The following is a 23,493-nucleotide window of genomic DNA, read 5'->3' as shown; positions in this document are numbered from 1 at the left end:
CGACAGCTGACGTTTCGATGTACGGGCGAAAACCCCGATTTGTAAACAAACAAATGCTCAGCGTTCTTCTCGTCGTGCTCACGGGAAGGCAAGAGATTTGGTGAGGTTTCTAGTTTTACGAAGGCTGCCGGACAGGAACGAAACGATGCTGTCGGCAATGATAAAAGATCATCAGGCCAAACAGGCGGCCAAAAAGGAAGATCAAGGTAGGATTGGTGGGACATACGGTGGCAGGATGTGAACAGTGTTTGGCTTTCATTCCTTTGTTTCTGCCCATCCAGAGCGCCGCCGAAAGGAAGCAATCATGTCTGCGAATGAGCTTACGCAAAACCTAGTCGACCATCTGAACGTTGGGTAAGGGATGCAATGCCACCCGTTCGAGGAGGTTGTTCGACTACACGCACCGTTTTCCTTTTCAGTGTTGCCCAAGCGTACCTTAACCAGAAGCGGCTGGATGCGGAAGCCAAACAGCTGCACGTCGGGGCCACCAACTTTGCCAAACAGACGTCTCAGTGGCTTGCGCTGATTGAAAATTTCAACGGATCGTTAAAGGTATACGCCCTCTATCCAATGCTCTTTTCGATGTTGTTTCTCATCATACCGAATTGGTTTCCGAATTTGTAGGAAATAGGAGACGTGGAAAACTGGGCAAAAACGATCGAAAACGATATGAATGTCATCACCACTGCATTAGAAATCGCGTACAAAACCAGCAGAGAGAAGTAAATCTCTCTCCCCTTGTCGAAAACAAAGCATGTATCATCGCTTACAGCAGCTTCTTGGCAGTGTGTTCTATTTTTTGTATTGCGTTGTGACGTTATTTATTGCAAGTGTTAGGAAAAATATGATTTTAAGAAACATTCCGACCTAATATCTGCACTCTACCATCTTTTGAGCACTAGTCCACGTAATTGTGATTGTTCATGAAGAGAAATATTTCAAACCGATTGCACGAATACGGAATAAAGGAAATTTGGAAACAGATATTCCGGCACAGAAAAGCCGAAACAACCATTTTGAGGTTGTTCTGCTCTATTTTTAGAAAGCTTCTCCAGCGTAGAATATCGTAAAGAAAAACTCCTTACCTCCCGCCGCGACGACCAACGCACGCAACGGCGAGTATTGAACACGGCACTATACCCCCATCCGACATGAACTGTCAAACCCGTTGCTGTCATTTGCGTGCGAACCAGACGTCTCGCTGTTGCGTGTACGTGCGCGCATGTATGGGTATGTTCGTGTGGGCATGTGCATGTGTGTGTGTGTTGCGATATGCCAAAAACAATAAGCGAGAGCGAGACACCCAGCGCACCAAGCGAAAGAGAGGCAGATGGGCCAGCTCGCATGGGAAGCAATCATACAACGAATGCGACCACCAACTTGTACGGCACGGGGGGTAAAAAATCTCCACACACAGCCTGCACAAGCGCTGGCCCCAGCAACTTTCTGTCGTCAACACCGTCAACATACGCCTCTGCTTCGTGGGGTAAATAATTTCGCGAATCGCCTTGTGTTTGTGCGTACCAAAAAAAAAAGGGTGACACGCGTGCAAGTGTGTGGCTGCCGTGAAAGGGTACGCGGAAACGGCAAATCCGTCTCGAAAGGGTGTCGTGTCGTTCGGGCGGACGGAAAATCTCTCCTCCCCACTCGTCTCAGGCGCGCACCTGTTCCGTCCGTGCACCGTAATTTGGGGCCCAGGCAGGCGCTGGCAGGTCCCAGGGGGAAGTGGTGTGTCTACTGTGGTGCGTGTTGAATATGGCATGGCTCGAGCGAGATGAGTGAGGCCAGTAAAACCTAAAACCAAACAGAAACCACACTGCCTATCTCGTGGTTATGTGTGTGTGTGTGTGTATGTAGGTGCGTGCGCGTGTGTGTCTGGCTTCCTGTGTTCCCGAAACATTGTACCGTGTGGGGTGTGAGATTTTGTGCAGCGCGCTGTGACGTTGTGCGAAAGAGGCAGGCAAAGGAAGAAATGTGAGCAAAAAGAAAACATACGAATGTGTGCAAAAAAGGCGAAATATTTGGAGCACACACACACGCGCGCGCGAAACGACCCAACCGAAGTGTGTATGTGTGTGCGTTCATTTTGGGTGATGGGGTGGGGGGGGAGGTGAGAGGGTTGCAAATTTCGCGAGTGTACACTTTGTGCAACGAAAAAGCATCGAGATTTCTTGCCTTCCTTCGCTCTCCAACTGCACCAAACCCCCCGGGTCTGGTGACCTCGAAAGATGAAAACATTCCGTGCCTTTGCATAGGCTGGCCAAACTCAGTGCCAACCCACAAATAATCGCCTTGGTGTTCTCGCGTGTGCGTGTTGTAGGTGCTGTAGTGATCCAAGTATGCGTACTTGTGTGGTCACACGGTGGTCGTGTAAGCAAACATCATGCCTGGAAGGCTTAGGCAGGAGAGCAAAAAGTGTCCCATCCGACGTCATTTCTCCCATATGAAGTCGTGCCACTGATTGTGTGCCGATATGTCGGTGTGTGTGTGTGTGTGTCTCAGTAGTGTAACAACAATGACAACAATAACAATGGCAGCAGCAGCATCAGCAGCAGATTTCATCCGAGTAGAAAACGTCATCCGTCATGTCTCGCGGGCGCAGTGAAGACGGTGCGAAAGAGAGGCGAGAAGAGAAAAGAAATCATATGAAGCAAAACACGGGGGGGGACAGCAAGCAAGCAAGCAAATGATAAAAAAAAATCGACACCACACGGCATATGCTGTCAAATCGTGTTAATTTCGAGCTAGAGAGAAAACACACTCCTCATTCATCCTGCTGCCCCAAGACAACCGTTTCCATTACGATAAGAAGGTGCCCGAAGGGGGGGGGGGGGGGGTTTGTGGCTCAAAGAGCTTGGGGCGTCCGTTTGTTGAGCCATTCCCCGCGCGCGGAAGGGAATTCCCGATGTGTGCTGTGGTGGTGTGCCGTAGGTGTGCTCCCTGTATCGCTTGTCATACGCCTTTCGACGGAACCGAATCATGAGTCACCCGTCGTCGTCGTCGTGTTTGCCATGCCAAATGGTTCTTTGTTTCACGTTGAGCGAAATATTGTCGGATGGATGAACAGAATCCAAGAAGTGTTGTGCATGGTTCTCGAGGCGAAAAAGGACTTCTGATGCTATAAAGTTAAGTTCGCCTTGAAGGGAACTGATGGGGCGATGGGGCTGTGTGGGGAGGGATACATTTGCCCTGCCCTGTCCCTGTGTGCTGATAACGACGATTGAGCGACACACCACAGCCACACAAACACACACAAATGGTCCATCGTGTGTGGTGGACGTATCGCTCCGGTGTAGGGGGGGACCGTGATTTGCAACTGATAAGCAAAAAGTCACTTTACCCCTCGCTCTCTCTCTCTCTCCCTTTGCTTGACGAGTCCAATCTTTTCCAAATTTTCCAGCGCTGTGGCGCTTTTTTTGGGCTCGTCCGGAACCTTCATAATTCCAACGGGATCAGGTTACGTAGTAGGCAATTGTTTCGTCGGAGAAAGGGTTTGTTGCCATTAGCAATGCATCATGGCGCGCACTAGTAGTTCGTCCTGTAGTGGAAGTTTGAAAAGCTGTACAAGTTTTCAGCTATTTATGTAAGATTTGCCGTGGTTCTTTATTTTTCACAGGTTCAATAATGTGTGCAAAAAGAAGTAAAATATGCTGATCGGTGTGTGTGTGTGTGTGAGTAAAGTGCGTTATCCATAGTGCTGATATGCGGTACGAGCGATAAGCGATCAAGAGTAACTCCGACGAGTAGCTTATCAAAAAGGGGGAGCTTGTTTAGTGGTCGACGTGTCTCGGTGTGTGTGTGTGTGTGTGCTTACGAGAGTGATCAGAAAATCCGTAACATGAATTGTGATTCTCTGCTTCATCCCCGAGTTGGAAATAGTGCGTGTAACTAGAGGAATGCAACCGCTCGCAGCATCCGCCGAAAAGTGTTGTTTTCGGTACAGTCCGGTCTTCCAAGCAGCTTAAGCGTAGTGTGTGCTGTAGTGTGCAGTGATTGTTGTAGTAGAAGTAGTAGTAGTAGTGCCAAGAGTACCAAGACCAGAGGCGCTAGCGAAAAGGATTCATCACTCGGTCCCGCCTGTCAACCGTTCTGTTGTGCGTCATTTGGCACGGCCCGGCCAGGTGGCAGGTAGCAGAAGAAGGTAGTAGCGATTTGTTGTCCGACACCGCAAAGCTGACGGCGCCGCGCAGCCGCTTCGTTGAGACCGTTCAAACCGAACCGGGACGGTTCGTGTTGCGGCGAGCGACGGAAACCACCACCAGCACGACGGCGGCAACCAGCGTGGTGCCTGCGGTGCCAGCGAGGAGCAAGGCCAAACCAGGCGGTGAGTAATACCCCCCCCATCCCCGCAACCGGTACTGCCTCCTCCTACCTTCGAACGTTGCGCCCGGCGCCCACGGGCACCCACCCACCTAGCGGGTGCGTGTGTGTGTGTGCGTACGCGCATCCTCCAAGGCGTTTGCCATCGCGAGGCGACGATGACAACATGATGGTGTCGCGCGCAGTTGTCGTGGTCGCGCCCACATTGATCGAAGGCCACGCGCGCACGCTGCCCACTGTACGCACGGGTGGATTGCGGGATGCGCAGCATAAAGCAAATGATGACGAATGCTGGAGAGCGCAAAGTAGGCTTAGCTGTTGTACGCAATGTTCTACTAAAAGAGAGAAGGCAGTAAGCCACTTGTTTTCTGTAACTCACAGTGTGCTTAGATTAGGCGGGCGAATTTGAATTTGATCCTTCTCAAGGGGTTTCGATCTACAAGCAACACAATGGTGCTACATACAGAGAGTACGAGGAAAGGATCGTACTAATGATGGAACGCCTAAGACAGCAGATTCATCAAAAGACACATCATGGAGATACCGAACGGAAGCTTTGTTGTGTTTACCCGATCCTCTACCGAGGCGCTCACAAGCTCTTACAAAGCATTGGAATAGGATTAGCGGTCACACGGCTGCGAAAATACAACAGCCTCATGTAGCGAAATTTGAAATGCAAATTTCCGCCCCATTTCATTGATCCTTCCGCTGAGGTTGAATCTTCCTAAATCGGGCTCGCTTTTGTTTTTAAAGAGCTTTCTCCTATCCTTTATGGCGCTCGTGTGCTAAACAGCCGATCCGGACTTCGTATCTGGACTAGTTGCATCTGCCGGCTACATGTTTTGTACATTAGGGAAAATAGAGCGCTATCCTACGGTTAGATATATTGGTACTTCATTATTGATAAGCATTATGTGCCTTTCCCGCCAAAAAACAATTCCCCTAAGTTTAGGTTCAGAACGCTGGTATTTGTATCGATTTTTTTTGTTATGTTTTTTAATTGAAAACCTCTGGGCATTGCCAGAAAACAGGTCGTCACTGTGAATGAATTCAACGCCGATTAGTCACACTCGTGTATGAGGACATCTTTACACACTTGTGTTGGTGGAAGGTAATAATGATCCGCTGGTATCCCCCTGAGAAGGGCACACCCATATGCGCATTGACTCATGCGCCTGGAAGGGATGGGGGGGATGGGCTGGTGGAACCATTATCACTACGCAACCCCGCCACGCAATCGTCCGCTTCCGGTTGCGCATGCTGTGCTGTGTCGCGCCATTTCAGTAGTAGTCGTCGCGACGAGCAATGATAAAGCCACCAGCAACGATTATTGATCAACCAAAGAAGAGGAACATTTGGGGGTGGCCAAGCCAGGGGTTTGGTGTGGGGTGTAATAATTTTATTGTTTTTATTTCTCGCCTTTGCATGCACATATCTCATGTGTGTGTTACCGTGTGTGTGGTGCTGCCCCCTGCTCACCTTAACTGTCGCCACGTTTCGTCGGATTAGGGTGACATTACAACTTTGGACGTAGTTTTAGTGTGATTGGCAGGGGAAAAGTCGTAAACCAACTTCTAGCAAAGAAAAGGTGTCCGTATTTTAATGTCTCTTTGGGGTGGTTAGTAACATGTTTTGATTCCTAACCAAACCCGGGAAATGATGACGTACGCCACTGTTGGAATCCTTATATTGAATGTGTACTGTTGTCCCTCAAAAAACCGATCCAATGCAACCAGCGTATAGTGTGTTTCTGTAGTGACTCCAGCACTGCCAGCGCTTGTTAGTTATGCGAAGTTAAGGTCGAGTGGTGGGGCGTAAGGTACGGTTAATATTTCAAATTTGCAACATTAATGAGTTGATGTTACTCATCACACCCGCCACCGACAACTCCGGGCATTACAGATATGGTCGAGGTTGCACCACATAACCCTCCCCCCCGCCCTTGACAGTATATACAACCTTCGAATTATCCCATAACCTGTGGCAGCAATCATTTTTTAGATACTGTGTGTTTGCATGTGTGCCAATGCTTCTTGCTAACAGCTGCTGGTTGTTACACGCACCTTTACAGCACAGGCCAATCGATGCGCCAATGGGGGATGGGGTTGGATTGGATCGGGTTTTTTGTTGTTGTTGTTGTTGCGTACACGTTTGCAACCTAAGCCCCCCCCAAAATCGTCCGGCTCGATAAGGATTAACTGCATTTGGAACGTATAGGGGAAGGTAGGTAAAGACGGACACATGAAGGAAAAATGTAAAAACCATGGAAATGTGCAGAACTTATTATTGATCAACAAATGTGTTGCAATTTTTAAGATTCTATCAAACTCTATGCTTTTGTCATCAATTAAAAACCTTTTTTAGAGCAATTTTGGAATTTTTGGATAAGACGGACACCTGATATAGGAAAGATGGATACTATGAAGGGTAAGAAGGACACCTGTAGAAAACGATGAAAATTGAACCCCTTCAGGGCATTTTTTCCACTAAGTTTAAGTTCAACTTTATGATCTTTGAAATTCCATTAGAATATGTTATCCATTACTGAAGGATGTCATATCAGCCATTACTGAAGGAAGTCAGTCATAGGCTCTTACATAGGCAATTACAGAGCTGAAGACCCGTAGTAGTCAAATTTAGTGATGGGAAAAATGAAGTTTTTGTCGGAATCGATTCCGGCTAGTTCCGAAGTTTTCTGGAATCGGTTGAAATCGGTTCCAAAAACGACTCCGGAATCGACTCCGGAATCGGCTCCGGAATCGACTCCGGAATCGTTTCCAGTATCGACTCCGGAATCGTTTCCAGCATCGGAATCGGCTCCGGAATTGATTCCGAACACGGAATCGGAATCGGGTTGGTTAGATTCCAAGCTGCATGAGTAAGCAAGAATAAATACATTTATCATGTATTTGTACGAAGTGTCCATCTGTAGCCGTAGTGTCCGTCTTTACCTAGCTTCCCCTAAAAATACACGCACAGTGCAGACTGTACGTAGTTATCGCCAACGGTTTGCCAACGCTCGTTTTTTACCCTTCTTTAACGGTGTGGTACCGGCGACGATAACACGGTGCTGGTACGCGATTAATGTCTGGCCATTTCTGTTGCTTCTATTTGTTAGCTCTACACTACCTTTGATAAGATAAACAAAATGGTCCTGTAAGTGTGATATGGGAACGGTTTTTGCGCTAGTCACACGCAGGTAAAGGAAGTTTTCGCTCGAAACTGTTCTTATAATGCTTCTTCTACTACTGTGTTACGAGTAGAAATAGTAAATGTACAGAATATAACCGCGACCAAAGATCGGTCTACTGTCAACAGCTGATGTATTTAAGCAGCGATTGAAGTCGATCGCAATTACTTCTTTGTTTGATTGAATGAATCCATCCCCAATACACATTGACTCCAAAAGACCGCTCTAAAAAGGTGTGTGCACGGTCAGAGAAAGTATTATCTGGGTTTGGAAATCTTATCTCGCACTCTCAAGGTGCGCTCTCGGCCTCGGGTAGCCCTGGTACTCCAAGATAAGCGACCGTCGCATCCCCCCTCCCCGCAGCACTCACAGGATATAGTTGTTTGCTCAATTGGGAAACTTGTCCTTCACTCGGCGCATATATCTCTTTCGCTCCCTTACGCCTTCTGGTCATTTACGGTGCCGCAGCAAGTGTCACCACCGCCGGGAAGGCGGGGGGGGGGGGGGGGGAGCATTTCGATTTCTTTTCAATCGGCTTTGATATGACGCGCGCGCGCCACCCGCCATGTGATCGCCACTAGGGGGTGGGGTGGGGTCAAGTACGCACGATCGATCGAGAAGCAAAAACCACCGCGTTTGGTCACCGTTTTGGAAGCACCACTTTCTTCACATGGGATTGACGATGGTCCGATGGTCCGTGCGAAGGGGGGTCCGATGGCCCCACGGCATCGTCTTGCCTCTGTACTCTGTGCCGCCGTTTTCGATGGCTCTAAGTGTCAATCAACCAATTGTTGGGTGTTTATCAGCGAGTGAACACTTTTATTGGTACAATATTAACTCAACTGTAAAATGCTTTATAAACTGGCAATAAATTGAGCAAGACAGAGGCGATAGAAGGAAGAATGGTAAAAACACATGTCTGTGTTTATAGTTTTGAAGTTTTTGAAGTTGAAGTTATTTATTGGAGAATCTCCACGACTTCGAGTATGATCGAATCTGTTTTAAAGGGGTGTGGATGTAGTCTTCCACTGCTCCAGATTGCTCCGCTCTTTGAGGCGCCTAACATTTACTTTCCTTTGGAATTGTGATTCCTGTAGATGATTCTTCTGGAAGCTTGTATCTTAAAATGTATCAAGGACTAGCTTGAAACGACGGTCTCATGATACAGTCATTTACTCGTACGACTTACCAACATACCCGTGATGAGTTCAAACCCTGAATGATGGATACGTTGCCAACAGTAGGACTGACTGTCCTGCTATATGGGGTGTCAATAATAGTGGTGGGTAGTGGTGGGAGCTTGGAATCGGACCTACCCGATTCTGATTGCGTGTTCGGAATCAATTCCGGAGCCGATTCCGATGCTAGAATCGATTCCAATTCCGTAGTCGATTTTGATTCCGGAGCTGATTCTGATTCCGGAGCCGATTCCGAATCCGGAGCCGATTCCGGAAACAATTCTGGAACCAATTCTGGAGCCGATTACGGAACGAATTCCGGAGCCGATTCCGGAATCGATTCCGGAAACTGATTTCGGAACTACTATCCGGAATCGATTCCAGAAAACTTCAGAGCTAGCCGGAATCGATTCCGACGAAATCTTCATTTTTACCATCACTAATTTGAATGCTTTTGATCGACCGCAGGCTTTAGTAAAAAATACCATTGTGACCGCCTAAATGCCTTCAGTTTCTTTTCAAAATCAAAGAAACGGCCGAACAACATCTTCTGCTTGTACGAAGTTCTGCCTTAACCGTTTAATGGATTTTTTATTTCATTTTACATTATGATTAATTGTCTACACAAAGTTTCGAGGAAAAAAAAATGGCCTCCCAATACTTGGCGTGGTGCGCACCCCCCGATTCCAGTATGTATACACATGCAATAGATTACACGAACTCTGCTCATTGCCGCTAGCAGTATCGTTACACTCGATTGGCGAAAACTGCATTTGAATCATTTCCGTCACGCCGTCGGGGTCGGGTCCGTTCCAGTGCCGGGTGAATAATGCTCTGGCCTGTTTTGCTCAGAACCCGGGTGCGGGTGAGGAGGCTGTCGCTGTCCCTCGTCATCATCGCGGCCAATCGTGTTGCTCGTCGCGCCGACCGAAGGGCCGAATGTGTGTCACATGTTTATTTTGCATTTTGCCGATTGCCGACATCCGGAATTCCTCCGATTACACACCGCCAGGCAGCAAAACAACCCGGCGCGCGGCTGATGCTGCTTCTGCTGGTGATGATGATGTAGCATAGAATGAGCGATCACACAACAACAACAACAACAAGTGGCTGGAGTATGTGTTGGGGTGTGCGGTAGGCGCATTCATTCGAATATGGGATTCGGAGCATTGTGGCAATATGTATGTTGTTGGAATCTCGCTTGATTGTCAAACGTCGAAAAGGGAAATGAACTGTCCAAAAACTGTTGGGTCGTAAAAAAGAGGCAAAGAATTGCTGCCCATATAAACGTGGCCCGTGAGTAAACAACGTTTGAAGAATGGGGACGATGGTCGTTTGATTTGCATTTGCAGTTGTAATTTTGGTATGGTGGTGGTGTGCAATCGGAAACGATTCTTCTTTGTCGTCCAATAATTTTTCTCAAGTAGGCTGTAGGAGTTTTTTTCTCTCTTTTCCTGGTGATAAATAGGACCCGATGAGCGAAGGCATCCCATTTTGTTGGAGTACGAAGGCGTGTGTGTGCCGTGTTTTACTTCATACTCCTTTACCCCGATTCTTTTCAGATCTGTCACGTTTTTGGCCGTCTCTTTAATAAGATCGTGACCCCATCGATCGATCGGCCGAACATAGTGTGTGTGTGTAACTTGGTTGGACAGATCCCAATAATCTTTTGGCAAGCTTCTATGCACCTCGCACAGCCCCTCCCTGGCTGCTGTCTTTTGCGTACCCGTACCGACAGTTTAACTGTACAGCCCATATTTCGCACTTATGCAATTCCGGCACGAAGGAAGTTTTCCGCAAACGCGCGCCGCATTGCTGCGATACACGCGATACCGTTGAAGCGCTTGCCGCGTGGACTGACTAAAAATGGGGCCCCCAGCATTGGCCCGCAAAACGTGCTCGTCGCCTTTCTTGGTCCGCTGCGGTCGCCTTTATTGCTCCGCTAACTTTGCTCTTGCTTTTCTTTGTTGGCGAGGATATTTGATAAAGCGCAGCGTCTCACAATCTAATCTCCTGTACCCGGGTGTGTGTGAGTGTGTGCGCTACACTTTTACCGATACATGCACACAAAACAGCCACCATGAGCTCACGGCACCGGAATGACTGAAAGGCTGTCGGCTTTCGATCGTAACTTTCAATGAGTAATTTTCACCGCGTGGCCACCACCCCAAAACGGAAAACTGTACGTGTTTTTCGGCTAGATGAAAAGGACTGAATTGAAAAGGTGGCCACAATCCTCACAAGTTGCAGATCTGAACCCACAACATGATTTAACAGTCATCGCCTACTTTGCTTGCTTGCAAAGCGCAATCTACGATGTATGTCTAATCGTTCCGTTTTTCTTTTTTTCTTCTTTTTTTTCCTCCCGCCAGCTTCCTGAAAAATGCCTCCGCCGCCGCCGCCTGGACCGCCACCACCTCCAGGGCCGCCGCCCCCGCCGGCCCTGAAGCTCGGTGGCGGTGCACCGTCGGCAGACGGGCGGAACGCTCTGCTCCTTTCCATCCAGAAGGGTGCGAAGCTCAAAAAGACGGTTACGGTCGACAAGAGCGCACCGGCCATTCAGGGCAAGGTAAGCCATGCCAGCTGCTGCTGCTGTTGCTATAGAAGCTACTCCTCTTGCTTCCCGCTGTTACAGTGTTGCTTACCTTGGTTTTGCTGTTGTTTTCAGGTTACTTCCGATGGAGGAGCGACGCGGGCCAACAATCGAGCACCTGGCCGGCCAACCGGCGACGATGGTGCGCCGGCGGCAGCAGGGCCGACAATCGGCGGTGGACAGCCGAAGCTGGGCGGCCTGTTCGAGGGGCTGTCATCGATGCCGAAATTGAAACCGGTCGGCAGCAGAACGGGAGCTGGCACAGGTAAAGAAGCGGGTTGGGAACTCCCGGGCGTATGCAGGATCTGTGTGGCAGTTGAGGGAAGAAGATCTGCTGCTCCGGTGGTGGTGGTGGTAATATGAGTCGCCCGACCGCGAGATTATGTGGACTGGTTCGGGGATTTTGTGAAGGTCGGCTTGACGTTTGTGTTAGGAGCACCTCGTCCGTGTGCCTTCCCAGTGCGCTCTCCAGTGGAAAGGGTTGATGTAATATAGTTCAAGATCATCGTACCTTTTGTTGTGCTTTGGGTGGAAGCCGATATTCTACACCGAAACACACGTACCGCAACGATTAACGTATATCGCTCACGTTGGTGTTACGCTTCTCCCGCTTCTCCAGGAAACGCACCTTCGGCAGCATCTGGGTATCAGCAGAACAAAACGCCCTCCCCGGACGCCTCGAAAGGGTCGCCGATTAACAATGGGCGGCTGGGGAATGGTGGCGGTTCCGCCGCCGCCCCGCTAGACTTCTCCGACGAGCTCGCGCAAAAGTTAACGCTCAAAAAACAGAAACAGCAGGGGAGCATCAGCAACAACAGTAGTAGTGGTAGCGTACCTCCCGCCATGAACCCTCCCCCAACCGTGCCGAACGAAGCGAACCTGCGACTGAACCGAGGACCACCACCGCAACCCCCAACATCGATCCAACGGGTAAGACAAAAAGGCTCCGGGCTGCATCGTACAGTGCAATGCAACGATATAACCTTTTTTCCCTCTTTCCAGCCATCCGGAGACAATTCGGCGTCAAAGACCGCACCGGCACCGCCCTCCTCCAGTCAGAAAAGGTGCGTATTTCCGTGACGGTGACGGTGGTGATACTCAATCGGGCGCCCAATCCCGCTCCCCGGTGCCACACTCTCCACACACACATGTGTTTCAGTTGTGTTTGCGATTTTTATGTTAAAAGTATCTTATGTTCAATTGCCGCTTCCTTTATCGCGCGCAGAATGAGTTGAAATAGTATGTGATTTCGTTGTTGGTGTTCGTTCTTGATTGAGGCGAGGTAGGTGCGCATATTTGCGCCTCCTCGACCGAAAGGCAACGACAGAGAGAGAGAAGTGAGTTTATTTTTAATTCGCATTGGAATCTTCGCACTCTCTTTATTCCCGGTGAGCCGATCGGTTCGCCGTAGCGCAAATAAGACAGGAATGGTGGCGTTTATGTTTACATGAGCTATTTTTACCGCATCCACGCGTTTGCGGTGGACTCTGCGCGCTGAGCGTTTATGTGCTCTACATGGTAATACTATTTTCCGATGCAGAATTCCACGATAGTGCGTTGTTCAAATTTTCTGTTCTTTTTTTTTTGGCAAATTGGCGGAAAATGCTGTACAATCTCTGATGTTATGTATTGATTTGCTACGTTTTAAATTTTATGATTTTATTTAGTTTATTTGCTTGTTTAGCTTAAATGGTTTCTAAAGCTTGTGCTTTCGTGTGCGTGTGTGCTGCTTTGTACAGATTTCAGTTGAGTGTTTAAAGTGATCTTGCCCGGATTTAGAGTTTTACTGTAAAGTATCATAATTTTGAAACCACCGCAATGGTTTTGTATTTATTTTTGTTTGCTAATATCCTGCGTTTTTATATCCCCTATCTCATTCCCTTTTCATTCTTTTGCGTTGTTTCCTGACAACTACAAACAAACAAAAACATCACCATCATCATCCTGCTGTATTGCATATCCCGTGTATCATAATGTGTTCATATACCGTATGCCCTCCCGTTCCTGTTCCCTTTTGAATGCTTTTGGGGGATCGGATCGGTCACCACACGGCTGTTGTGCATCATCGTGCCAACCGTTCCGGTAAGTAGCCAAGCACCTGCAACACCCAACCACCTGAAGCTGGCCGGATCGAAACCATCGTCAGCCACGAACGGACCAATGTCCGCTATCCACAGCAGTGCTGCTGCCGCTGCTGCCTCTACTAGTCCCACCATCAATGCAACCGGCGGCAGCGCTCCGATCCCGAACCGATCTGCCCTGTTTGGCGGTACCACGACGACGACGGTCCCAACGACGGCTAACAGCAGCAGCAGCAGCAGCGCCATGGGTAATGGTAGCGTGCCGACGGTGGCCGCAGTTCCGGTAGCACCGAAACCGGTACCCAATTATGGCAAACCAAATCTAGCACCGAAGCCCCCGGGCATGCAGCTGGGTGGGACGGCCGCAGACGGTGGCAGCGGGACACGACCAACCGTGAGTCGGCATCAGAGCATGCGAAGTCCAAGGTAGGGACACCGATAGGAGATCTTTGCTATGATTGATTTGATTAGGCGATTGCGAAGAGACGTAATAGCACAACCCTGTCTCCTACTGTACAGTGGTTGAAGTAAATTTATCACTTTTTGTGTTCTATTTGTTGCATTGGATTGCGGGTTAGCTTCAATAAAATAAGATAAAATAAAGATGAACCCCTGGGCTCATCGTGAAACGTAATGCGCGTAATGAAAAGTAAAGCTTTGCCCGTTGCATTAATCGAACGGTTGGTTTTGTTTTAGGTCGCCACCGGTTTCGCAAACCGCACCAGCGTTCCCTGCCAATCACTTCGGTACGATGCGTGGACCACCCTCGTCAGCGGCCATGTTCCAATCGTCGGAATCGATTGTACGACCTGTGCGGGAAGTAACGGGTATGTGGCCCTTCCGTCCCGCCACTATACAAGGGGCGATTAGATCGTGTGCTTAATCTATATAACGAATACGATTGCTTCCGCAGGTCGACCATCCGCACCACCGCCAAAGCCTCCCACGATGAAACCACCGCCACCGCCGCCGGTGCGGAGCGTCAGCAATACGAACCTAACGCACCTGCCTCCCTCGCTCAGTCTGGCACCGTCGTCGCAGGACAACACCGGCGGCACCAGCTCACCGGCAACCGAACCGACCACCTTCGGCTCGGTCAACAACGTGTCCTCGCTTACGCTGGCGGACGAGCTGCGAGCGAAGGTGTCGAACGTGAACCTGTCGGTCGCGGGCTCGTCGGCCAACTCCATTTCGACCGGCAACTTGAGCGTGCTCGGTGGTGGAAGCACGCTGACGAAAGGTGGCAGCTTGAAAACGACTGCCGCCCCGCCGCTACCACCGCATCGGACCAGCCCCGCACCACCTCCACCAGTTCCGGCGTCGACGCTGGTGAGTGTTGGTGGATTGTTTATTTCCTTTTCATCAATACAGTGCTTAACAATAAGTCATGTTTTGCCAGTTGTAAGGAGGTATTTGTATGCATTTCCTTTCATCTTTGTATTCTCATTCTTTGCATTCTTTGTATTGTTCTATTACAGGGATTTGCAAGGGTTCTTATACTTGTGGGATACTTTCATGACACTTTCTTACACGAAATGAACTTAATGTGATTGGAATTGGACTCTTTTTGTAAGAAAAAAATCCAATAGGAATTTCCAATGAGTCCGTCCAAAAGGGGTACCAAAGAGTCCAATTCCCATGTTAAGTTCATTGCCCATATGAATGAGTTAAAAACGTATCCCACAGCTATGAGAACCCCCAGAAAAACTCTGTTGATACTTTCACCTAAGGCAAATATTGTTGGACATAAAATACCATGTCTAGATGTTTTAAACGAACAAAAAGACCGCATGGTGTATGCAGTTGTGAAGCTTAAGGCCCGCTTCTACCTTTTGTACATAAGCGATAAGATAAGCATGGTGAAGAGTGTGACCATGGTGGACCACATTTCGCACCGACATCTAAATTAAATGTGCTAGTCAGTCTCGTACGTAGTACCTACTGTATCTAACAACAACTGTACGTGTGTGTGTGTGTTTTTTTTTCGCCGTTCACTTGCAGAACTCGGGTGAAGCGCCCGTACCACCACAACGCATTTCGTCGATCCGCAATTCGGCCGGTAGCGGCGGCAGCTTACCAGCGGTACCCACTGTCGGCAGCGTCACCAGCAGCAGCAGCAGTCACAATCAGAGTCATCATAGTCAAAGCAGCACCGTCATTATCACGAGCACCTCCACATCAGCTGCTGGTGGTGGCGGCAGTTTGCACCGGAAGGACACATCGCTAACGTCGGTCAGCAGCAGTTCGTCGGCGGCGGCGACCAGCAGTAAGATGCCCCTGCCAGAGATCGACCTGGAGGCGAAGTACGCGTTCTACTTCCACAAGGTGACCGAGTTTCCGCAGCCGATACCGTTCCTGAATGTGCCCAAAATCTATCAAAGCGAACTGCGGCAGCAGCAGCAGCAGCAGCAAGGTGCCGCACAACCGCAACCGCCCCATCGGCAGTAAAATTCGCCCTCCGGTCACTGAGGGAAACGATCCAACCTAACTGCGGGATGACGGATGTAGGTGCGTGAGTGTTTATGTTTTTACTGCTTTTTTCCCTTACGTCTTTTACTAAAACTGTCACGATCTTATTTGCAGAACGCTTGCCTGATGCTACCAAACAGCGCAGAACTGCATATCCGGTTGCAAAAACAGTATTTACGCGCAGACGAACGTCACGATGCACATTAGCATTCAGATGCACCCGTAACACACACACGCCTGTGGCTGTTGAACATCAATGCGAAGAAGAGAAACAAATCGACACGTGATTATTAAGCTCAATTATTACGTTTGTAGTAGTACATTGCCGATTGATCGATCGAGCACCTGAAGCGCGCGGACGGGTGAAACAGGTAAAAGTGATTTAAATATGCATTATGCACACAGACACACACACACACAACACATAAAAAACACACACATAGGAACCACCCTTTTACACTTAGGAGCGTTACACAGGCGATATATTACCCGGAATGGCGGAAAGAACTAAAATCGACACAAAAATTCCTGGACAAAAGGATACATATATGAGCGGCAAAGAAAAGCATCAAATCATATCAAAGGATAAGCAAACAGTAGCAGAAAAACAAACGTTTAAACGCAGTAATTAAATGTATCTAACTAAAAGGCAACACAGTATCGCTACTAAAATCTACTTAACATAAATAGCAAACCTAAATTTACTTCGAACGCAGTAAAACAAAAAGGGTGAACGATTCACTGAAAGCGTCGTACGTTATCGTAATTGGCATTTGGAGGGAAAGAAAGAAAAAAAGGAAAGGAGAGGAAATCATATTTATCGCACGCAATGAACTGTAATGGAGCCAGCAAGTAGAAACGTATAAAATGTACATAGTGATACAATCGGAAGTTGTTGATTTTTAGTTGAAGATTCGTTTCAAAATTTAGCAGGATTATCTGTATTAATCGTACATACACACACACTAGGGTTAGGGGAAAGAAAGAGTAGATCGTAGAGTAAAGCTACACACTGTTATTAAAAAAAAGGTTCGATAGCTGAGCGTTTTCAGACCGTTTTCACACCCTTTTCCATCCCATTTTTCGAAACCAACAACACACCCATGTTTACCTCTTCTAATGTGTAGGAAAAAAACCCACCACGGGGCGGGCGATGTTTCCGTGTTGTGCGAGCCATCGAGCCATTTCGAGATTGCTGCAGCTCGTATTATTCTCGCACGGAAGCGCACTGCATTTCGATTGGGAGGAGAAGGTGGACGTATTTAGTCATTTTATCGGATTGTATTTTTGTTATCGGATCAAACTATCGTATAATGGCATCAGTGTCAAAGGCGTGATATGCAACGGGCTCGTCGAAACATTGCCGCATAGAATTGTTTTCATTGTAGGATCTAAATCATACCCCCCCTCGTAACCATTAATAAGCAATGTTCGATAGAAAAGGCGATCTACTGCGCGTGCGTGTTATACGGTGCAAAGAGAGTGTAGATCCGTTATGTTGTAGCATCCTTCTAACAAAAGCAATCGACGCGGGTGTGGTCAACACTCGGTGCCCTGGCATTAGTAGCGTAAGAACAAACGGGGCGAAAGGGGGGACGAACAGTTTGTGAAGGTAATAGACAATTTAATCATTTGGGGAACAATCATTGCAAAAACAAAAGGACAAATAAGACAGAACAGTGAGTTAGCGCGCATCCGGGAAAGGGAAACCGTTTAAAATCAGTGTTGTATCAGTGTGTATAAAGAGTTGCGCAGTAACTGCGCACAAGAAGCGAGCCACGCGAGCTCTGGATGGAGGCATACTCGGGTGCGTTACCTATTTGCGGCAAGCGTCACAGAACAGAAGGCCATGAAACATGGACCATCAGTGATCGGTGATTGGTGCACAGCGGCAAGGCTTTACGCACCAACGTTGCGCATTGGCGGGACCGATCCACAGGAGGCAAAGGAAACGTGCAGGTGGACAGTAAGGCACACACACAGACACATAAAACCCACAGACGAGAGATATGTATTCGTGCTCGGGCGTTTCTTTATTAATCCCAATTTGTTATTTCAATTTGTTGTAAATATGAATTAATATCAGAACAATATTTAATCTTAAAATGGTTCATAGATACCGACGAGAGAGCCGTTGAGAGCGGAAGGGGGTATAGGGACGGGAGACCGAAGTCAGTGCAAACGCGAAACGACTGCAAACAATAACAGATGAAAAATTAAACATCGTATCCAGTGTATTGGGAGCACATTTCCATTGCGTTTATTCCTCCGAAAACACACCCTTGCCGATCCACCACAGTGTGAGAGAGTTTTCCACCTTGGTCGGTTCCTTGGCCGCCGGTTCATCGGGGTTTGGTTCACCGTCATCAGCGTCCAGGTTCGCCGCGGAATGTGGAAAATGGTACTGCCCACTCGCTGTTGCCATAATGGGTCCGTGCGGATGAAACGAAACACCGTTCAGGCAGTCCCAGTGCAGCGGGAACAGCAACTCCTTCGGCCGGCCCGCTTCGTCCGTCTCGTGCAGGTTCCACGCGTGAAGAATGCCTCGAGTATCGCCACTGATCAGCCACCGTCCACCAGGGGAAAAGGCCAGGTGTATGCGCTGATTGGTGCCACAGGTTCGGACCAGCGTTTGGACCGGTTGCGTCAGCTTCCGCACATCCCAGAACAGCACTTTCGGATCCTTGCGTGCGCCGGTAACGAACCGCTCCTCCGTGTCGGGCGCAAAGCCTATCCAAGTGACACCCGCCGTGTGGCTGTTCTCGGGGGCATAGTTCCCGACCGGCAAACATTCGCCGGACCGCACATCCAGCGCGGAGATGCTACGGTTCCACGAGCCGAACAGGATCGTGTCCGGCATGGACGATGCGATCGCCATACAGGAGGCGGTGGATTTCGTGCGCCACGAGCCCGTCTCCCGCCCCGGTACGTTAATGTCGAAGCACTTGATCGATTTCTTGTATCCGCCGTAGATTGTGGCCCCATCGGCCGGTGCGAAGGCGAGGCTGAGGGCTGCCTCCACCTCGTCGAACTGGTCGTAGCCCTTGTACGAACAGCGCAGACCGCCCGTAAATGCGTCCCACAGCTGTATGGGTTCGTGCTGGCGGGACGCGATCCAGCAGCACGTTTCCGGCCGCCCACTGTTCATACCCGGATACCAGGCGTAATCGTACACGAGGCCGCCCTCCTTCACGTGCACGGCCGAGGTCAGCAGATCGACGGGACGCTCCTCGGGCACACTTTCCTTATCGTACAGATCGGTCGGCAGTTCGACGATGTGCATTCCATCGTTGTTGACCGCGGTCAGGACGCACGTGCCGTCCGGCGACCAGCGGCAGCCTTGCAGATAGTTCTGTCGCACCGGGCGATCCCACGAGCAGCGGGCCACCTCTATGCAGGCAGCGTCTTTGAAGAAATGTGCTTCCGCCACTGGACTGCACTCAGCATCCGCATCCGTTTCCTCGGTCTGCATGGGCACATCTTGCTCGGGGGTATTTGGCGCATCCTGTTCTTCTTCCGCAATATCTTGCCCATTAGCACCGGGATGTTGATCCGTTTCGTCTTGGCTCATTTTTTGAAATGTAAACAAACGCTGCTCGGCGGTGCCAAAAATTACCTGCAGCTGTCAATGGCGCCGGTAGCGGCAGGTCGTCTGGCAACACTGGCACGGAAATGTTGTGACAGCAGGCCATGATTTTTTTCCTCTTCTTCTGCCTGCCTGTGTGTGTTTGTGTGAGTAAAATTTTCTCGTAAATGCAGATCTGTGATCGCATTAGGAGAAGAAAACAAAGTCGTATCACACCGCGGTGCCGTAACTTTTTGTGGATAGCTGCCGAGAAAAGGACGTTCAAACCCGCAGGATGTTCCACGTGTCCCGTCTCGTTGTCCGTGGCCAAGCGCACGTGAAGGTTTGCGCCAGGCTAGCCGCTCTCCAGTCCAGCCGCCACATTAGTACCGGGCGCGCGGTAAGTTTTGGGCTGAAAAAGCCCCCCTCGCATCCATTTGCGAACGGAGGAAAACGTAAACGTGGGAAAATTACATAACTCTGTGGATCCATCATTTCGCTTGGCGAGATATTTGGCGTATGAACGGTTAAATAACTCGACAAAATGGGCATGTGTACGCGAAAGGTGTAGCGAGTTAGTTCGGCGATGAAAGTGAGAATTTTCACATCCACTCCAATTGGCTTCTTATTCTTCACCGTTCGGTGCATTTTTCCCCACACCGACCCGGCAAAATGCTTCGACTGTATTTGATATCCATTTGTCAGCTGTGCCAGAGGAAGCTCGGTTTATCGTGTTAGCACGTAATTGGGATCGAAAAATTATCACATCCATAAGGTTAACCACGAATGGAGGAACCTGAGATCAAGAGGGGGAGAATGGTTAGTTACAAAGAGGCGGGTGGCATGTTGCAATTAAATAGGTTGAATATGATAAGGTGATATCTTGTTTTGAGGTTAGACGGTGGAATCCGGACTGGCTTCGTAGTGAACATCTAGCAACATCTAGCACTGTTGGTACAACTTTGTAATTGTTTTTGGTTAATTTTTATGTTCCACATGTTAGCGTTAGGGGAAGTGGTTTTTGGTTGCGGTTGCATTATTTTCACTTTCTTAGCTCTTCAATCCCAATATAAAGTGTTGAATAGCACCGATACGATAGTAAAGCATTTCGTTGTGCATCAAACCGTTAACGTGCTCCTTAGCTGAACTGTTAAACACCAAAAACACATACACACTTTCACCGGTTTGCGACCCTTTGCGACCCTTTACACACTCCACACACTCGAAAGACCGGTTCGATGGCAGCAACAGTTGAAATGGTACGAAAATCGCTTTACAAAACAGAAGAAGAAAAACCGCCGACCCAAAATCACCACTACAAAGGCAATCTCCTCCAGCGCCCCCATTTCACGCTCGTTGTCGTGGATACAATTGCTCTGAAATCGCGATCGGTCCAGCATCAACGCTACACGTCGCCTCAGCCAGCTTCTCAGCCACACGGCACTGTGTCCATTCAGTCGGCAAAGAAGTGCCCGTAAGGAAAGACGCAATCCAATCGCGTACTGCGCTGCTTTCTGGAAGTTACTCGTGGCAACGGAGCAACAGAGCAAGCGAACCGGAATATAAAGTTGTCCCTTGTTTTGATTGCAAACGATCACTCGGACGACGCCAGCACATTTAGCAAGTGAATTGTACAAGTTTTGATTGCGATAAAAGGCAACCGCGTGACAGGTAGAAGATGGTAAATATGCAAATGCAAAATGCAAAAACATACATCATCTCCCCGCGGATCGGTGCAAAAGCGTGTTACCAAGCAGCATGGAGATGTATACTGCCAACGATCGTCGTTCGATACGGAGCGATGTTTTGTGATTTTGCCCATTTGATAGAAGGGCAAATAAGCGTCATCAAGGAATGGAAGGCAAATCAGTTCTGTTGCTATGTGTGTGTGTGTGTTGGGCGAATAAATTATTGTTTTCTTTTAGATCAAAGCCAAGCACCATGAACCGTGAACTTGAGACAAATATTCCCCTCGTGTTCTAAACCTGAATTCTCATTTTCTGAGCGTAAAATAAGCAGCAAAACATAAATCGAGCAAGTTGATAACGGGGGATGATTGCGTTGGAATAGTGGCGTTTACGTTTGCCGTACGCGTTGATAAGATTCCCAACTGACTCTGATTGCTTTTCTTACGTTTGTTTCTTTTTTTTTTTCTTCTTTTCTGCCGGGTGGTAGGCAAGCAAAGATGTAGGCTTCCGCACGGAGTCGGACACGTTCGGCGAGCTGAAGGTGCCGAACGACAAATACTACGGTGCCCAGACCGTACGCTCGACGATGAACTTCCCGATCGGTGGACCGACCGAACGGATGCCCCAGCCCGTCATCACTGCGATGGGCATCCTGAAGAAGGCGGCCGCCCTGGTGAACAAGGAGTACGGGCTGGATCCGAAGATTGCCGACGCGATCGCGCTGGCCGCGGACGACGTGATCTCCGGCAAGCTGTACGACGACCACTTCCCGCTCGTGATCTGGCAGACGGGCTCGGGCACGCAAACGAACATGAACGTGAACGAGGTGATCAGCAACCGGGCGATCGAGCTGCTCGGCGGCCAGCTCGGCTCGAAGACGCCCGTCCACCCGAACGATCACGTCAACAAGTCACAGTCGTCGAACGACACCTTCCCGACCGCGATCCACGTGTCGGTGGCCCGCGAGCTGACGGGCAATCTGCGCCCCGCCATCCAAACGCTGCACGACGCACTGAAGGCCAAGTCGGACGAGTTCAAGGACATCATTAAGATTGGCCGCACGCACACGCAGGACGCGGTGCCGCTGACACTCGGCCAGGAGTTCAGCGGGTACGTGCAGCAGATGGCCTTCGCGCTGGATCGCATCGAGGCGGTGCTGCCGCGCGTGTACATGCTCGCCATCGGTGGTACCGCGGTCGGTACGGGGCTGAACACGCGCGTCGGGTTCGCCGAGAAGGTGGCGGCCAAGATCGGCGAGCTGACGGGGTTGCCGTTCGTGTCGGCGCCGAACAAATTCGAAGCGCTGGCGGCGCGCGACGCGATGGTGGAAGTGTCCGGCTGCTTGAACACGATCGCCGTCAGCTGCATGAAGATTGCGAACGACATTCGCTTCCTCGGTTCCGGACCGCGCTGCGGGCTCGGTGAGCTGAGCCTGCCGGAGAACGAACCGGGCAGCTCGATCATGCCGGGCAAGGTGAATCCAACGCAGTGCGAAGCGATGACCATGGTGTGCGCGCAGGTGATGGGCAACAATGTGGCCGTTACGGTGGGTGGATCGAACGGCCACTTTGAGCTGAACGTGTTCAAGCCCCTGGTCGTCTCGAACGTGCTGCGATCGATCCGGCTGCTCTGTAAGTAAACGGGCTGGCACCGGGCAGGCGGAGGGTAAGGGTGTTCATTAATTGCTTCTCTTTGTGGCTTTTTCTAGCGGACAGCGCCCGTACCTTCACGAAGAACTGTGTGGTGGGCATCGAGGCCAACCGGGCCAACATTGACAAAATCATGAACGAGTCGCTGATGCTGGTCACGGCACTGAACCCGCACATCGGCTACGACAAGGCGGCCAAGATTGCCAAGACGGCACACAAGGAAGGCACCACGCTGAAGCAGTCCGCCCTCAAGCTGGGCTACCTGACCGAGGAACAGTTTACCGAATGGGTCCGACCGGAGAACATGCTGGGACCGAAGTGAAGTCATTGAAAGAAGAGAAAACAACAACAAAATACACAACACATTCATCCGATCACAAACAGTCGTCAACGGTGGTGCAACAATTTCGAAAAATGAACGAGTAGAAGAATGAATTATTTATTTACCACGTGTGATAGTGTACTTTTTTGATTCCTGCATGGTGGAGAAAGTTGGATTGTTGCGGTGCTGTGCCGAAGATGACGTGCAATGGAGAATCTGGCGGTGAGTCTGCATTTTAAAATTGGTTTATAATATCCGAACTATGGGGCTAATCGGTTGTGGGACGAAAGGTGGTGGAGAAGATCTAATTATTTAACAATTTGCATGAAATAGTAACTGTATTCCACTTTTTATCTGCTCTAAGGACCTGTACTTTGCGCGACCTGTATAACAGTGGGATTAGTTGTAGTTGCATTTTTGTCGTATAGATGGCGCTAG

The 23,493-nt window shown here is 49.4% G+C and overlaps 4 protein-coding genes across 16 annotated transcripts; 3 read left to right on the top strand and 1 right to left on the bottom strand.

The window, feature by feature from the left end:
• The first annotated feature begins 39 nt into the window (after positions 1-39).
• Positions 40-1,014, top strand: LOC120951474 (biogenesis of lysosome-related organelles complex 1 subunit 1). Its single transcript, XM_040370235.2, has 4 exons — positions 40-206; positions 282-354; positions 420-552; positions 625-1,014. The coding sequence occupies exons 1-4, from the start codon at positions 146-148 to the stop codon at positions 724-726; spliced, it is 369 nt and encodes a 122-aa protein (XP_040226169.1). The 5' UTR covers positions 40-145; the 3' UTR covers positions 727-1,014.
• A 326-nt stretch (positions 1,015-1,340) lies between these two features.
• Positions 1,341-18,068, top strand: LOC120951464 (uncharacterized). 11 transcript variants are annotated; one of them, XM_040370220.2, is made up of 11 exons: positions 1,341-1,486; positions 3,617-4,324; positions 11,061-11,257; positions 11,357-11,546; positions 11,901-12,211; positions 12,284-12,345; positions 13,372-13,788; positions 14,059-14,189; positions 14,276-14,691; positions 15,364-15,866; positions 15,946-18,068. In XM_040370220.2, the coding sequence occupies exons 3-10, from the start codon at positions 11,072-11,074 to the stop codon at positions 15,808-15,810; spliced, it is 2,160 nt and encodes a 719-aa protein (XP_040226154.2). In that variant the 5' UTR covers positions 1,341-1,486; positions 3,617-4,324; positions 11,061-11,071; the 3' UTR covers positions 15,811-15,866; positions 15,946-18,068. The 11 variants fall into 11 exon arrangements, with proteins under 11 accessions (XP_040226154.2, XP_040226153.2, XP_040226149.2 ...); XM_040370219.2 differs by having other exon boundaries at positions 15,364-15,874; XM_040370215.2 differs by having other exon boundaries at positions 1,342-1,486; positions 15,364-15,870.
• Positions 17,233-19,492, bottom strand: LOC120951467 (telomerase Cajal body protein 1 homolog). Its single transcript, XM_040370225.2, has one exon. The coding sequence runs from the start codon at positions 19,400-19,402 to the stop codon at positions 18,092-18,094; it is 1,311 nt and encodes a 436-aa protein (XP_040226159.2). The 5' UTR covers positions 19,403-19,492; the 3' UTR covers positions 17,233-18,091.
• A 75-nt stretch (positions 19,493-19,567) lies between these two features.
• LOC120951466 (fumarate hydratase, mitochondrial-like) lies at positions 19,568-23,175 on the top strand. Of its 3 annotated transcripts, none has more exons than XM_040370223.2 (3): positions 19,568-19,796; positions 21,572-22,715; positions 22,793-23,175. In XM_040370223.2, exons 1-3 carry the CDS (start codon positions 19,692-19,694, stop codon positions 23,053-23,055), a joined length of 1,512 nt encoding a protein of 503 aa, XP_040226157.2. In that variant the 5' UTR covers positions 19,568-19,691; the 3' UTR covers positions 23,056-23,175. The 3 variants fall into 3 exon arrangements, with proteins under 3 accessions (XP_040226157.2, XP_049462571.1, XP_040226158.2); XM_049606614.1 differs by lacking the exon at positions 19,568-19,796 and adding an exon at positions 20,620-20,655; XM_040370224.2 differs by lacking the exon at positions 19,568-19,796 and adding an exon at positions 20,849-21,077.
• The last annotated feature ends 318 nt before the right edge of the window (positions 23,176-23,493 follow it).

This window comes from Anopheles coluzzii, chromosome 2, assembly GCF_943734685.1.
Source record: "Anopheles coluzzii chromosome 2, AcolN3, whole genome shotgun sequence".
In the NCBI taxonomy this organism is placed as follows: domain Eukaryota; kingdom Metazoa; phylum Arthropoda; class Insecta; order Diptera; family Culicidae; genus Anopheles; species Anopheles coluzzii.
The sequence above is the reverse complement of the archived record's forward strand: the minus strand, read 5'-3'. Positions and strand labels throughout refer to the sequence as shown.